This window comes from Sinocyclocheilus grahami, unplaced genomic scaffold (genome assembly GCF_001515645.1).
Source record: "Sinocyclocheilus grahami isolate Dianchi unplaced genomic scaffold, SAMN03320097.WGS_v1.1 scaffold1.1, whole genome shotgun sequence".
Taxonomy (NCBI): Eukaryota; Metazoa; Chordata; class Actinopteri; order Cypriniformes; family Cyprinidae; genus Sinocyclocheilus; species Sinocyclocheilus grahami.
In genome coordinates, this window is record NW_015505180.1 from 887,666 (window position 1) to 904,958 (window position 17,293).

The following is a 17,293-nucleotide window of genomic DNA, read 5'->3' on the forward strand; positions in this document are numbered from 1 at the left end:
TCCCCCCCCCTCCCAGCAACCCCCCCCCCCCCCCCAATCTGGGGGCCAAATAGAGCAGCACACTGCAGCCTGCATGGCAATTACATAACCCCAGTGTGTTAACTTGCATCTCTTTCTCTCTGTCTCCTTCTGCTGCTGTTGCTACCGCCGTCAGGTTCATTCGGTTCATTCTGCCATTCTGCAGTAGTCACTTGTGCTTCCACCGCTGTGTCATTTATTTATGTGACCCCCACGTATAGGCCGACACACACGCGCACAAACACGCATTGGGCTATAATAGGGCTGAAAGACCCAAGAGGTTTGAGGACGGAGGGGTCTGTGGATGCGTAAAGAAAGCTCTGAAGCGTGTTTTGATGGGGAATAATGAGAAATATAAACGACAGATGCTATACTATGACAATGTCATCGGACTTGTTAGCTATCGTAAATAATAGTTTGCTATGAGTGTTTTTTTTTTTGGAATGGTTTGCTATAATATTTCATTTAGAAATCGTATATTGCCACTCTTGTTTTAAGGTTTTATTTAAGTTGAAATTATTGATTTATTTATTTTTTTACATATATTATTTTCTAATTATTTATATTAGGTTGTTGTTTGTTTTTATATATTATTTATTTGATATTACTTACTAAATTGACTATTGTTTCTGCAGCTCAAATTAAAGTGGTTTGATTTCCAGGGAACATGTACATACTGATAATACGCATACTTCAAATGCTTGAATGCATGTTGGTTTGAATAAAATGCTTTGTTTTAAAAAAAAAAAGAAAAGCAATATGTAACATAGTACAAGTAGATCTACAAAATAAATACACAGCATGCACATATAATTTTATATTACTTATGAATAACGATCAACTCTTTACTTATTACAAACACTATACCATGAATGCTGTAAAAAAAATAACATTGGTGAATTGTATTTATAGTTAAAACCTTATCATTACCTTATTGCCAAACTAAAATCATGTCATTATCCTCTTGAGGAATTCAAATGGATTGGTTATTGTCTTAAACAATCATTGCATGTGAAAACTAGCTGTTCCTTACTAACAATCATGTTGTCTGAAACATTTCCTGAGATGCAAGCAACCCAACACCACATATAAAACTTGTTCTTGTACACTAGTAAGGTCGACTGGTTTACCTAGATTTGTTTTCTTCTATTGTTGTTTTCATGTATTTTCATTAGCATGCTGAAGACCGTAGACCATTTGCACTGTAAAACCCACTTGGAAATGTTAAGTATTTATATGAATCGCTTCTGAAAGAGGCTAACTGCTGCATTATGAGTGTGAACAAGACATGTACTCACCATGGTAACCAGACACACTTTTCAGGTTTGTGACTGTATCAGCTTGAGAAAAAAAAAATATCACCAATGGGAAACACTCTGACACCTAAGACAGAAAAAACACCCAGGCGCTTAATGATTATAATGTGCTAAAGCCTGTCTAAAATAGTTTATCTGAACACATTGTTTTAATAACAGCCAACACTCGCTTAAATATGTTATACTAGTAAAAATGTAAACATTTCATGACTATTACAGACCACAGAGAACAAGTTTTTCATTCAGAAGCTTTCATTTCAGAGATAAACTATGTAGGCCTAGGGGGCATTTTCATTGCATGGCTTACCTGGTGTATCAGTCCATATTTTATTGTATTTTCCATTAAATTTGCATTGTGCCTCAGGTATGAACATAGCAAACCTGCCAAGCAAGACGAAGTCCCTAGTTCTAAGCCGTCGATGCCGCTGACCGCTGCTCCCCTTGCTGGCACTCCTGAACCCGTGTCTGATGGGCCAGGTGGTACGACCGATGCCCAGGAGAAGCCCCAAGGCTTGGGGGCAGTGGACTGGGTCAATGCTGCCGAGTTCGTGCCAGGGCAGCCCTACTGTGGGAGGGGTGAGTGTAGCAGGGAAAGATGTTCAGTTGTCATTGCCAAGACAATGTGAAAACACGGTGCCAGCAGATAAGCCAAGCATTCGGTGTACAATATGAAGGCTGTTTTACAATTAGGCTTTTATTTTAGATCTGTTTGTTTGACCAATGCTTTGGTTTGTCATAATAATGCTGTCACTGTTGTGGTGGTTACTGTTTTTGTGGCACACTTCTTCATTGCTGTATACAAGAACCAAAGGAACTGATTTTCACTTCCTGGAGAATAAATGAGAAAAAATGTATCTGGATTCTCTTACTCTGATTCTTTGACGGGCAGATTGGGCTTGAACTAGCTATAACGTTTCAATACATTTTTGTAAATAATAATGTATTGTTAACACTTAACAATAAGGTTCAATTTGTTAACATAAATGCTGTAGAAGTAGTGTTCATTGTTAGCAATTCATTTTACCATGGTTACGGTGTTGCAGTTATGCACTTATGCATTTGTCAAGTGCTTTTATCCAAAGCAAGTACATTCAAGCTGTGCATTTGATCAGTTACGTGAAAGCATATCGTATTTACTTAATGATGTGCAACGAATTCGATCATTGGCACTCGATTGAGCCATTAATGGAATCTGTGTTGCAGAACTCCAGACGGATGCTACTCTGCTATAATAGTATAGAAATAATACTAAAATAACACTGCTATGTTGTAATGTAGCCCATTAAATGTAGGCTTTTTACAGTTGCCAAGCAACGTAGCAACTTGGCACATTCTTATAGAACATGTGGGCTCAGATGTGCATTTATCGCCATTTTATGACTACTTCAAACGTGGCGCATACAAACAGAACTAGCCGTTTTATAATGCAGCATAAATAATCAGCCCCCTTACTAAAGTTTGACTGACCCTGCAGACGCAGCAGAGCTCAGGCTGTGCTCTACCAGTGTGCTCTCTTGTTCTCGCTGGCCCAGACCCTCTTACATTTATCTTAAAGGGTGACTTCATCAGCAAAGAGCTGAAGGAACAGTGCTGTTTCTTTCCTAGTCTTTGGGTGGCGGCCAAAACTCCTACATTCAAGAAAGCAGGTGCTTTTCTTCCAGCGTTTACTGTGGTAGACCACATTACGAAACCGTCAAACACATCAATAAATCTTACGGTTTCTTTCTTGCAAATTTCTTTCAGGTCATTTATGTCTCAGTCTAAGGGACTGGATTTTTTTTTTTAATCCATTCTCTCATTTGTGGTGTCATCTTAAATTGTAAACAAAAAGATTGGTATCCTTCAGCCCACACTTTTTTCAGATTTTCTATCCCCTGTTAAGTCTTACAATATTTGTTCTCCCTGCAGCTGACCCAGTGCAGTTAGAGGGGCCTGGACCTCTCATCGAAGAAGAGTACGAGAAAGAACTAGCTAACAAAGAATTGAAGAAACAGCTTTGCCCGTACGCCGCTGTTGGCGAATGTCGCTATGGCCTCAACTGTGCCTACCTCCATGGTGACGTTTGCGACATGTGCGGCCTACAGGTCCTCCACCCTTCCGACACCTCGCAGCGCTCGCAACACATCAGGGTGAGTAGCGGACTTGCATCTTTTTCTCAGACTCTTTTCATTTTCGGAAAGTTTTAGAGTAAAATCTCGTATTGTTTGTTTACGGCAGGCCTGCATTGAAGCTCACGAGAAGGACATGGAAATCTCATTTGCCATCCAGCGTAGTAAAGACATGATGTGTGGCGTGTGCATGGAGGTGGTGTTCGAGAAAACCAACCCCAGTGAACGCCGTTTCGGCATCCTCTCCAACTGCAGTCACTGCTACTGCCTCAAGTGCATCAGGAAATGGCGGAGCGCCAAGCAGTTCGAGAGCAAGATCATAAAGTAAGACTGTCCTCAAGATAATTAAACGTGTATTAAGTTGAATAGGATTCTGGGGAGCTGATCTTTAATCATTTTGAATATTATGATCGTTATTTTAGGATTATCATCTCTAATTGTAATTGTCCACCTCTTCTTTTAAAGATCAGTGCTGGTGTAAAAGGAAGAACCATATTTTTTGTGACAAATCAATGTGTTCCCAATCAGGTCCTGCCCAGAGTGTCGAATCACATCGAACTTTGTCATACCAAGCGAATACTGGGTGGAGGACAAGGAGGATAAGAAGCAACTCATTCAGAAATACAAGGATGGCATGGGGTATACAATTGAGAATTTCACTGAATAAAGTCATAGTTAAATTGTAATAAATAAGTAATAATTAAATTGTCATTTACGCACCCTATTGTCGTTTGCCTTCCATGGAACACGAAAGGTGACTTTCTGCAGAGTATTCTGGACACGCTTATCCATATGTGACCCTGGACCACAAAACCAGTCATTTTTTGAAATTGAGATTTAGGCAACATCTGAAAGCTAAGTAAATAAGCTTTCCATTAAGGTATGGTTTGTTAGGATAGGACAATATTTGGCCGAGATACGACTATTTGAATTTCTGGAATCCGAGGGTGCAAAAAAAAAAAAAATCAAAAATATTGAGAAAATCGCCTTTAAAGTTGTCCAAATGAAGTTCTTAGCAATGCATATTACTAATCAAAAATTAAGTTTTGATATATATACGGTAGGAAATTTACTAAATATTTTCATGGAACATGACCTTTACTTAATATCCTAATGATTTTTGGCATAAAATAAAAATCGATCATTTTGACCCATACAATGTTTTTTTGGCTACAAATATACCCCAGTGACTTAAGACTGGTTTTGTGGTCCAGGGTCACATATAATGAAAGTAAAGGAGGCTGGGACTGTGACAAAAATGACAAAATATGCACCATAAATGTTTTTCACTTTACTAGTGCACTATATTCCAGATCTTCTGAAGTCATACTAAATTAGATATTAAATTTAATCGATTTTCATGATAAATGTGAGAACCAATTCTGTATTGCTTCAGTGGTGTTAAATGGCATTGATGTGTCATTTTTGAATACCATGCAGATTCTGTAGTCGTTTGGTGGAGGGAAACATTAAGATAAGTAAATGACAGAACTGTAATTTTTGGGTGGACTGTCGCTTTAAGCCTGAAGCATTTTATGATTCATTTGTTTAGCTAATCAGCTTTGTCCATCTTCATACCCAGGAGTAAACCATGCCGATATTTTGATGAAGGCCGTGGGACCTGTCCATTTGGAGCCAACTGCTTTTACAAGCATGCTTTTCCTGATGGGCGTCTGGAAGAGCCTCAACCCCAGAGGAGACAGACCGGCTCCAACGGAAGAAACCGGGTAAAGCTTCTACTGAAGCCTAACGGCTATTTTCTCCCAATGTTAGTGCCAAACTGAAAATTTCGTTACGTGAAAGCTTATCGTATTTACTTAATGATGTGCAACGAATTAGATCATTGGCACTCGATTGAGCCATTAATGGAATCTGTGTTGCAGAACTCCAGACGGACACCACTCTGGGATCTTTTCGACGAGCGGGAGAACAGCGACTCCTTCGACAACGAAGACGAGATGGTGACGTTCGAGCTCAGCGAGATGCTCCTCATGCTTCTGGCTGCCGGAAACGACGATGATGTCACCGACTCCGAAGATGAGTGGGACTTGTTCCACGAAGAGCTGGACGATTACTACGAGCTGTACCTATAGCAGGCCTCCTTCCGTCCTTCGCTAACTCCCTCCTAGACTAACCCTTGTCCCTATTTACTCTATTTCTATCCCTATTAGAAACTAGACAGGACTGTCTTGTGTGACTGATGGGCAGTAGCGTCTTTTTTCCCCTGTGTTGTGGCAGTGCCTTTCAGCAGGCCATTAAAACGATTCATTTCAAATTCAATAAATGAATATAAAACACGTCAAAAGACATTAAAAAATAGCTCTTGTGCTAAACAATATTTTCTAGAAAGCCTTCTCCATTATGTGAGTCTGTCCATGTTTGGTTAATGTACTAGAATAAGTATAAAGAGCAAAAACAAAAGTAATTAAAAAAAAATCCAAGAAAGGACACTAAGTTATACAGTATATAAACTTGGAAAGATATGTCTAACAAATCTTACCGAGTTTATCTCAGGTGTGGGTTCGACATGTTTCTAATTGACTGTGAGGATACAGCAACTGTGTATGACTTCACTAACTGGTGGCTGTCAATGCTTCTGATATTTTTGAAATATCCCTCTTATGCACTGATTTTGACTGGGTGGGAGGTGGTGGTGGCGGGGAGCTTCCTGGAGGTCACAAATGCACTCGTCAACGTTCACACGGACAACTCGTGATATTTATCCTTAAATGTAATGTCCTTTTGTTTCTCTCTCTATTAAATATCCACTGAGTTGTTGTTTTTTGTACCCGTTTAGCTGTACCTTATTAGCTGTGGTATCCCATGGGAAGTCCCTACGAACTGAGTGCGCTGATAATTTGTGAATCTGGACTCCCAAAAGCAGACTTAAATGCATTCAAATATGAAGCTGAATGTTCATCAGTTTAACTGTCCATTAATTGTAAATCTGTTTTGCTTCAGTGAATATTGCATATTAAGCTCAGCTGGCAGTAGGCAAACCACAAACACTCAATTGTTATTCGGTTCTTGTCGAACTTGGTCGATATGCATATGTTTATACAGAAATGTGCTTGTTTTCTATGGTTCAGAACCATCCAATGTAACTTGAAATTAAAGTTTATTATCAAACTATTAGTTGTCTATGGATTTTTATGTGAATGTTATTGACAGATTGGTCATATTTAGCCTTCGAGATAAAGTATCCATGCAGGGCATTTGAATTGCCTCTGTAGTTCTGTGCAATGGAGAATAGCCTACTGTCATGGTATTTAATTTAGCAGTTATGCTGTGGTCTTATTGGAGGTTGATGGCAGTTAAAAAAAAGTCTTATTAATTCTTGTAGTTATACCTACAAAAAACTTTTAGAAAACGATGGTTTAAATGTTATAAGATTAAAATCTTTTACAAATCAGCATTAAGAATACAGCCGACACACACTGTAACAAACTGCAGCATTTTGAATGAAACAATGCTCAGACTTATAAATAATGATATTCATTATGTTCATACTAGGCTTCTGATGTCCTACATCAGGCTTCTGTGAGTGATTACGCTTGAATGCACACCATCTTTAAGACAAATGCGACTGTCTATAAAAGTATTGCTTTGGAGAGGCCTTTTGCATTTGACTTGTTTTCCATTTTTATGGAAGCTGTTTTGTGAGAGGCACATCATATATATCAACATTATTCTTATTTTATCTACATTATCTTTCCAGAAACAGCATCTTTGAATAAAATACTTGGCAGGTTTTATTCTGAGATTGCCCCCTTTTTATACATTATTAGAATTACTAATAATTTTAATAAAACTTTTTAAAATGTATATTTTCACCATGGCTTCACCAAGTATAAATATTATCTTGTTAAACATTAATTTATTTTGTGAAGGTAATTCATACCTTTTACGTCTAATTTTTCCACATTTCAATTAAAATTTCCCACATTTTAATTCAAACTAAAGTCGTATTTCATTGTCTTTTAAAATATAATTGTAATATGCTTGCATTGTACACTCTTAAAAATAAAGGTGCTTCACGATGCCATAGAAGAACCTTTTTGTCTAAATGGTTCCATAAAGAACCTTTAACATCTGAAGAACCTTTCTGTTTCACAAAAGGTTCTTTGTGGCGAAAGAAGGTTCTTCAGATTATAAAAAGTTAAGAAAGAGATGGTTCTTTAAAGAACCTTTGACTGAATGGTTCTTTGTGGAACCAAAAATGGTTCTTCTATGGCATCGCTTGAAGCACCTTTTGAAGCACCTTTATTTTTAAGAGTGTAAGGTAAATTACAGATAAGAAATTTTTTTTTTTACTATTGCATTTTTATATTCTTCTATCATTTCTATCCTGTATAATTTATTTTGTAATATTTAAAGCACATTACTATTAAACGGCTATTTGGTGAAATAGAGGTATAGGCCTATCAATAGCAAATCTTGTCACGAAAAAAGAAAAATATAAATCCAATAGCCTGCAATCATTTTAAACGGGGAGATGAAATGTTTAAACCATGAATCCATGTTTTTGAACGAATATCAGATTCGTATATTTAATCATCACTTAGTTCATTATTTATCCTTTTTAATTGGGAGGGATTCTGTAAATCCACATTCCATTCCAGCGCAACTCCATAACGGGGTTTCCTCCTCTGCCCCCTTGAGCGGCTAGCATTACACCAGCAGAGCCAAAACAAGTCAGGAATATAAGGCACGAATACAATGACTGCTGAAATCATAAAAGACATCTCCCAGCCCGACTCACCCGTCTCCTCAGCACCAGAAAACGGACAGCTGTTGTTCATCCGAAGCGTCGCGTCCAGGAGGGACACGCAGACCACCAGCGGCAGCGCCAACCTCGAGGAGGGCAGCTCCCAGCCCCTGGTCTCCTCCTCAGCCACAGCTCAGCCTTACACCATGACATCGGGCGAATTCATGCAGTCCACCCCTCTGTTCGTGCAGAGGTCTAATAAGAACCTGTTTTATAAGATCTTGTGTTTCCTCGTGCTCGTTCTCCAAGGAGGCATGTTGGATTTCTACCTCATCATCTTCACGGATCTCTACTGGTGCTCATGGATAGCCACGGATCTGGTGGTTATATCGGGATGGGCGATCTTCTTCATGAAGAACGCCAGGAGTAAGCGCGAACGAGCTTGTGGTTTCCACCAGAAGAGCTCCATCTTCGGATGCAACCTCGGGGAGTTCACCTTCGCGTATCTGGCATGGCTCATCTACGTGATCGCGTCCACCCCGAAAGTGGTGCTCGTTCTGGAAACATCCATCCTCGATCTGATCGCCCTGAAGGTGCCATTTGGCATCACCGGGTTTAAAATAACCATGCTGCTGTGCGCGCCTTTGCTTTACTGCCTCATCAACTCCATCATCGAAGATCCCAACGGTGCCACGCGCTTTCACTCCCAAGGCTGCTTCATGAGCACCTGCTTAGACATCCTGGACAGCTTCACGCTGGTGGAACTGCTCCTTAAAAACGAAATCTCCAACATATACCTTAGGTACACGGTTATATCCGCGTACTTCATCGCATTGGGCGTCCCGGTTTGTTGGCTTTACGAGTTGACGGCCTCAAAGATGAACTGTCGCTGGATATGGGCGAGGTTCTTCACCGGCGTGCTGCTCAACGGGCCACTCTTGGTGGTCAGATGTTTCCTCGTCTTTGTTTACAAAACGCCCATATCGGTTTTCATGTTCAAGAACATCTTCTTCTTGGGGTGTAAGTGCCTGGAGCTGGTTGAACAGTGCACGTCCTTAAGAGGTGTCCGGAGGTTTGCACGTGGACGTGGGGGTAACCCAGCCCAGTTCTCCCACTGCGTTTCCGAAAACGACATGTGTCCTCACGGCTATGTGAATACGCTGGCTGACAATACTCAGTCGTAGATGCTCATTAGGGACTGGGTTTGACCGGCCGGGGGCCACATAGGCTACTACACAGTGTGCATCAGCCCATTTAAGGGGAGGTACTACAGGTGCTAACATTCCTTTCCTTTTAATCAAAATGAAGATAAAACACACAAATCAGTTAATAAATAAAATGTATTGCTATACTTTGTAAAAGTACGGATTGTGAGGTATGGTCAGCTGCGAGCGTTAAAATTGACAAACACGTATTTTAGAGTTACAAATCACAAGTTAATAAAAAGTATTTTGTTTATAACGTCTTAACAGTGTGCTAAGTGGGACGTAAATGCATACATGCAGTATGCAAATTAGCCATCATGTAATTACATTTTCACAGGTATGCATAATATAACAAGTGAACTCCACAAAAATGTGTTTGTGTGATTAACTCACTGGTTGCCGGTTGTCAGACTTGTTTGCAAAAAGTTTTTTTTTTTAGCAAATTAATAAAACAACAACAAAACGGACAATAACCAACAATAAGCAAAATTAGGATTCTGTACAAAACATGAAACATTTGGTTTATTAGGCATTGGCCTAAATCCAAAATATAATTTGTGTCAGACAAGCCGTATATAGCGAACTGATTTTACATTATTTACTTGGTAGCCAATATGTGATATAAAATCAGAATAATTCAATGTTTATGACAATATTAGCTAGTGTTTGAGACGTGTTTGTTAGAATAGCCAAATCTAACCAAAATACACATTTATGCCTGTAGTACCTCTCCTTATGAACACCCTGTCGTTCTCCTCCACTCTCAACAGGTGCTACAACCAAGCCACTCAACGTGCCAATGAAAAACATTCCCACCTGTGACCTCTGCAGTATATACTTAATGAATTGGGACGTGACTGTCAGCCAGTGCTTATATGATGATAAGAGAATCTTTGATTTGCACTTGTTTTGTGAGGCACTTTAATTACGCGAGGACTATTCAACTGAGGAAAGGTTATAAGTGCAATGTTGTATAATTTATTTTCTATGTAAAAATGTCCGTAACTGACAGTAGGCTCATGTAGACACATGTTTATAGTGTTTTCAGATACTTAGTCAAGAGATGTTCCTAAATGCACTCGTCAAGTGTAAATATGCCTTGTGACTTGTTAGGCTTGGTGTACACTTCAAATTGTGAATGTGATGTAGTCCTTTCCTATTTGAAATACTTTTGTCAGTGGCAATGGTACTTAGGAATGGAAAACTGCCGAACGGTGTATGATATGGATTCATAATGTTCCTTAATGTAATAATAGGCTACTTTAAGTATAGAGTCTATGAGGATAACTGTAATCCATCTTTAATGACCAAACTCCATTGCTGGTCCCAACCAGCCGTATTACCATCATCAGTTTGTACAAGGCTACCTCTCTTTACAGAACCTCATGGTTGAAATCACAAACTAGTCTGTTATTCTGCTCAATTTCAGATGCTATTTTATTCATGCCAGTAAATAAGGTATGATTATCACAATTAATAATATTTTGATCATGACAATTATAGTGCCGATAGACAGACTTCAAGAGGACACTATCCATTAATCTACATGCAGTGCATCTATGTCTAAATGAGAATCTAAATATGTATATTTCCAAGTTCATTTCTTACACTAAGTTTACACCAGGAACTTGAACAAATATGTCAAAGCTTAATATCCATGTTTCTCACTCCAAGTTTCCACCAAAATGGAAAATTCTGACATCATTTACACACCCTCATGTCGTTTCAAACCTGAATGACTTGCTTTCTTCTGTGCAACACAAACAAAGATATTTTAAATAATGTTTTTGCACATATGAAGAAAGTCTATGGGGTCCAAACAATGTTGGTTTGGACCCCATTGAACTTCATTGAATGGACAAAAAACTAATTTTTCTAAATATCTTGAATAAATAAATGCATCCGGGTTTAGAGTGACATGAGTGTGAGTAAATGATCACAGAATACTCATTTTTGGGTAAGCTATCACAAGCAAACTTGTCCTGTCACTTTTAGTTTTAAAACGGAGTATTATATATGCTAGTCTAACATGTAATTACTAACAAATGTGCATCCTTATTCTAACATATTATTACTCTTGTGCTTTGAGGACTGGGGTACAGGGTGAGCTAAATGTGTTACATATGCAGGCCGAAAGTGCATTATGGGATTTTTGTGCCTCATTGCGCAGTATTTAACCTGACAAATATACACCACTACATACTACGCATGTTTTTTAAACTACAGGTTTTAGTGTATGTACATAACCTTTTTGATAAGGAAAGCGACTTCCAACCCCACCTCTCGCTATTTATCCACATTAATGTTTTACAGAGGAATTTCTTACAAGGGCTTTAGTTTGCAAGTTAAGTTATGTTTACATAAGACATTATTTGCACTGCAACAGCTGCAAGGGTCTAGAAGCATCCTGGTTAAATTGGTTAAAAAGTAATTTGAGGTCCAAAGTTGGATGTCATTTGATGCAAGTAAAGTGATTCTTTAACTAAATTAGTAAGTAAAAAGAATTACCAAATAATGCTGCTTTATAAATTTAGAAATGTACTTACATAATATTATATAAAAACTTCCAGAGTAAATGGTTATAGCTGTTAAACTGGAATGAAAAATAAAATACAATAGTGCAATATAATACAACAAAAAATTTCATCTGAGCAAATATGAAAAACAATACAAGTGTAACATTGCAAGCCCAACCAAATTTCTTAGATGTGTGTTCGGTAGCTAACATAAGCTTAAAATCATGTGCTGTGCTGTTCTATATCAAGCTGTTTAACAAGGTACTTGTTCTGCTCCACAGTAAAAGAGCTGATCATTGAACTCGTCCATCTAGTCTGTTTCCTGTTTCTGTTGACATAAATAGTTTGAATGTTTTAGGAGTGACGGCCAAACATAGATTGTTCAAGAACACTGTGCCATGGTACTACGGCACACTGCAAATCACAAAAACAGCCAAAAGACGTACAAGAAATTCAGATCTTCATTCTGGTGCAGAAACTAGAAGAGATCGGGCTGTTCTGAAAGAGGTGCATTTGTAACTTGGCCAGAGAGGAACAGTCTTGCTGAAACTTGGGGTCCTCCCTCACTGTGGAATATCTGGAACCATATCCCTGATCGGACCCTCGTGATGGTCTCATCTCGGAAGCACCCTCCATTTCACTTTCCTCCATCTCCACTGGCTGAATCTCCTGATTCAGATTGAAGCTGTCTTCCATTGAGGGTGGAGGTGCTATCAAAAAGCACTTTCTGCTGTCCGTCGGACAATTATCTGATGGTTCTCCCAATGAAAACGCAAAAGGAGGATGTGACGGTTCCACTGGTCCTGGTTCAGCGAGGAAACATGGATAGATTTGTGGGTCCATTGGTGTCCTAATACCAGTCACGCTGGGTAATTCAAGAGGACATTCCATTGGTGGATAATAGGAAAGTACACTGTGATCTGGCTGGACTCTTGGATTAATAATCACCACAGATGACTCTTCAGGGTTCTCTTGAATTTGGGGACTTACAGAGCAGACACTCTTTGCCTCTTGATTGATGTCTACCTCCTTCACAAGGATTGGGAGTCCGATGTTTAGCATAGGTGTTAATTCATATATTGGCTGCATGGGCATCACAAGAAGTGGATCGGTTTCCCCTCTCACTTCCTCCTCACTGGTCACGCACTCTTTCTCAAACCAGTCTTGATTCTTCAATTGGTGTGCCTGGAATGCTTCGATTGCGTTCCTTAAGGCTTCGCCCGAGGGGCATTTGAAGTACTCGTCCTTTCCGATACCCTCGATACAGTGCTTCACTCCCTGCTGATACTTCTCCACATCGAGGATACGGAAATAGAGCTCCTCGAAATGCTTCATCAGCTTATATTTGATCGCAATGTCAAACATAGACGGCACATCGCCTTCGCTGCTTACGTCATCAAAGTAAGCCACCAAATACTTCCCGTAAGAAGCCGGACGCTGCATATCAGGTGTAATCAGCTGAAGGGCGAGAGTCAGCATATCACCGACCGGAGAGCGCACGTCTTCCCGGAGGAGGATGCGAGGCTCTCCACACATCGCCCCCCACTTGGCTTGCACTCCTCGGGAGCAAAGGACCAAGATCTTGTTTGACGACTGCTCAATCTGTCGCTTTTTTTCCTCAAGCCACTGTAGCCGGCCGATGGTGCCAAGCCAAGTGGCGTCAAGTAGGTCCAGCATGACCTCAATGCCGCATTTGGCCCGCAGGAAGGCGCAAAGCTTCAGGACTATGTCTGTGTGAAGGGGATGATCTCTGGAGTAGATGATTAATACGGATCGTGGGCCGGATGAAACTGGTGGTACAAGACGTGGTGGTTCCTGTGGCTTTTTTTGACCTGAATTAAAATAATTAAAAAAATTAGAAACAGGGATATTGCTTGAAAATGATTGTTTACTGCATATTAGCTGTATCATTTCAGCCCTAACACTATCTGTGTGGCTACCCACAGGAAGTTCCTCTTGAAAGACATCACTGCCACTGTTGTGTAACACAATTAAAATCACAGTCTTTGAGGATAAAAACATCCATCTTAAATGTCAATGCTTACCATTCTGTGGTTTCCTGCAGCGCAAATAAATAGCACAAATACCAATGGCACAAATTAAGAGGCATAATCCAGCACAAATGATCTGAAGTGCTGAGTTGTTCTCAGGAGGGCTTGTTGGTACTGTGGAACATATATAAAAATGAGTAAAGTGGCATTATGCTTTTTACTTTTTTTTTTCTCAGTAATTCAAAAGGTGAAGCTGTTTCCATACACACCAGGACCACATATGTTAAAACTGTGATTCTTTCGACGACAGTCGTTGGCACACTTCCGGAAAAATGGCTGGATCTAAATAGGAAAAAAACACTATTAAGTCAATACACTAGTATATAAGAATTGTTTTATATGTAATCTTACTTTATGATTGGTGTAACATGTTTGTTTAGGCCAACACACCTGAACATCAAAATTACAGCATGTACGTGACCAGTTCTCCAGGTTATATGTCACATTTAGTAATGGATTGCTCTCCTAAACACAAAAAAACACCCTTTGAAAACAGTTCTGCCCAGTTTTATGTGCAGAGTCATATTATCCAGCCTTATTCATTTGGATATATTTAAATATAAATGATAAAACATAAAATGTCTTACATTATAAAGAGTCTTCATTTCGGTGTCCCTGTTGCACTTAAGAAAAACATTGTATTTTTCTGCGTTCTCTCCAGGATTAAATGCAACATACAGAATATCCTTGCCATTTACACCTGTGGTCCTTCCTACGGTAACGTTGGGTCGCCATGTATCCCCTAAGCAAAACATCAAACCAAATGAATCTCATAGGATAAGAAGTGAATACATACTTTAATACATAAGGTTTCAGGGTTTCTAGGTGTATATATATGTATCTGATTTGTATCCATTTTTAAATGAGCTCTTCTCTCACCTCTTTCAAAACAGATTTTGGTTGTTCTCATCAAAAGGTCGTCACAACCTGTGGTTACAGATCGAAACTGAGCTATCATTCTGAATATAAATTGCCATGTAGAAATATTTGAACAAAATTTTTGTTTAATTTGTCACTTACCTGGAACATTAACTTTTAAGTTAATATTGTAACTGGTGTGTTGTAAATTCGGCTTGGGAAGGTTGGAGACAGTCACTACATATGTGCTGTCTGGATCTACCACAACTTTATCCAAAGAAAAAGACCACTAGAATAAAACAGATCATACATTAGTATTTGTGAGAATAAATAGAATAAAAACACAAATAAATCAATCAATCAGTCTTGCCTTTTCACCAACACTATTTCTCATGGACTTAAAAACTTGGAGGAACTTGTAATGAACACATAGATGTTCATTGGTTGATGACTTCAACACAGCAAGCTCTGTTCCTTTCAAATGAATTATACTGCCTGCAAAAAAAACAACAAAAAAAGCTTTATTAAACTTTGATGACTACAATGAGGTCCTAATTGGGAGATAAATAATTATTGATATACAAAATTAAAATAAAGAGTCCTTTTACCCCCTTTTGAAATCATTAAATATAGAAAATGTCTTATTCCCCAGTGTTGGGGAAAGCATTACAATATTGCGTTACTCCATTAAAAAAGTAACTAATTACAGTACTTAGTTACTTTTTATGGAAAGTAATGCGTTACGTTACTTTTGCATTACTTTAAAAATCTGGACTGGGCTTGCTTGCTTGTTTTTAAAATAAAAAAGTTCTATTTTTGGCAAATATAAAAGCCTTTTCACACCAAAAGTGAAATGAATAAGCCTCAGGCTGAAGGGAAAGTACATTTACGTCCGTACAGTAGAATGCAGAAGAAGACATTTCAACACACTTCAGCAATAAAAAAAGACACACAAATGTTGTCTAGAGTCATTTTTGCTTATTAGTACGGTTGAACTGGATCATCGAAGGTCAGAAGCAAAGGCATTGGTTAATAGAATGGGATTAAATACATAAAGGATATTTGTGTTGTTTAACATTTAATTATTGCAGGTTCGCGTCATATTCTGAATTGCATTATTTTTACTTATTTTGAGGAATACTGAATCTGTGTTTTTTTATTTGTGAGTGTGATGAATTAATGCATATTCAGATTTATTTTAGAACTACAGGAACATCTTCTGATTTCTCTCAACATGGGGACAGGAGAGCTGTCAATCAATAAATTGGAAAAAAGTAACTTGCGTAACTTATTTGAAAAAGTAACTCAGATATTCTCTTGTAAATTAAAAAGTAATGCGTTACTTTACTAGTTACTTGAAAAAAGTAATCTGATTACGTAACTCGCGTTACTTGTAATGCGTTACCCCCAACACTGATTGGTACACACATTTAGCATTAAACAATGTGAGTTCTTCAACATGAGCTTCATTATAGCTTTTTAATACAGTAAAATATAGGTCTAAATGCACAATTTATAAGGGTCCCTTCGCATTAAACTTGATTTTTTTTGTTTTCAAGAATTTGTCCAAGTAAATGGATTTTTTCACATAATGTAACACACATATCTAAGACTTATCTAAAAACCCACGACACCCACCATCATCCTTTGCTTTCCATTCTGCCACAATCACTGGCTCCACATCACCTTTCATATTGCTTCTTACATCAACATACACTGACAAATCATCCGGTTCACTGGGAGTGAAATCTGAAGGAATGAGCCATTCTTTATACAGGCAATTATCTGTGGAGGAAAATAATCAAACTTCAGTTAAAATACAACTCACAACAATAAAGAATACTAAAGAAAAATGAAAGCAGGACTTACTGAACTCTGCAGTACACTGTACTTCCTGGAGAGCGAGAAAGAAACTACAATTGATCGCAGAAATATGACCCTCATCCAAAACTTTAAACCCCAAAGGAACCATATCAGTGACTACATAAACACATTTAACACATCTAAATAAATATCTAACACTTTTTGGTATCTGCTGCTGGTCTTTATGTATTATCTTACCTCTCGTGTACAGTTCAGCGAGCGTCCATTATCCATAAGTCGGAGATTCAGCACTACAGGTATGAAGGGGAAAAACACAGCACCTTTCAGGTACAAGAACTTCATGATCCGCGTTTGAACCTACATAAACCTCAGTACAGCTCAATTACAAAGTTTTGAAACAGGTTTTTAATAGACGAATGAGTTCGACAGCGACAAAGAGCACGGTAAACAAGGTGGCGTAGGTGCAGGAAACACACAGCCGACCTATAAAAGCTTCCTGGAATTATTGTAATATGCAAAGCAGCGTGACTCGCACCTCCTGTTCTTTGGAAACGCTGTCTGGTTGTGTCGCGTCGCGTCGCGTTCAAGACGCGTAGCCTACTGTACAGTTCGCGTTTTGGGCGTCATAGCAAGACGCGTAAAAGCGACAGTCTATATTATTATTATTATTTTACTGAATACAATTCACA

General features: G+C 38.7%; 3 protein-coding genes across 3 annotated transcripts in view; 2 read left to right on the forward strand and 1 right to left on the reverse strand.

Annotated features, from left to right (window-relative positions):
• The window catches only part of mkrn1 (makorin, ring finger protein, 1), a 10,549-nt gene extending 4,216 nt beyond the window's left edge, over positions 1-6,333 (forward strand). The window contains exons 3-8 of the mRNA XM_016230552.1: positions 1,699-1,910; positions 3,243-3,463; positions 3,552-3,766; positions 3,971-4,081; positions 5,025-5,169; positions 5,326-6,333. Coding sequence (XP_016086038.1) covers positions 1,699-1,910; positions 3,243-3,463; positions 3,552-3,766; positions 3,971-4,081; positions 5,025-5,169; positions 5,326-5,535 — 1,114 coding nt within the window. The 3' untranslated portion in view covers positions 5,536-6,333. The remainder of the gene's footprint in view (positions 1-1,698; positions 1,911-3,242; positions 3,464-3,551; positions 3,767-3,970; positions 4,082-5,024; positions 5,170-5,325) is intronic.
• Positions 6,334-7,277: 944 nt separating this feature from the next.
• LOC107590478 (cat eye syndrome critical region protein 6-like) lies at positions 7,278-9,451 on the forward strand. Its single transcript, XM_016279267.1, has 2 exons — positions 7,278-7,290; positions 8,151-9,451. Exons 1-2 carry the CDS (start codon positions 7,278-7,280, stop codon positions 9,332-9,334), a joined length of 1,197 nt encoding a protein of 398 aa, XP_016134753.1. The 3' UTR covers positions 9,335-9,451.
• Positions 9,452-10,361: 910 nt separating this feature from the next.
• Positions 10,362-17,130, reverse strand: LOC107550053 (interleukin-17 receptor A-like). Its single transcript, XM_016231618.1, has 11 exons — positions 16,842-17,130; positions 16,650-16,674; positions 16,419-16,565; positions 15,151-15,275; positions 14,943-15,069; positions 14,802-14,849; positions 14,510-14,664; positions 14,313-14,387; positions 14,132-14,204; positions 13,917-14,036; positions 10,362-13,703 (listed from the first exon to the last, which is right to left on the reverse strand). The coding sequence occupies exons 1-11, from the start codon at positions 16,944-16,946 to the stop codon at positions 12,325-12,327; spliced, it is 2,379 nt and encodes a 792-aa protein (XP_016087104.1). The 5' UTR covers positions 16,947-17,130; the 3' UTR covers positions 10,362-12,324.
• Between the last annotated feature and the right edge of the window lie 163 nt (positions 17,131-17,293).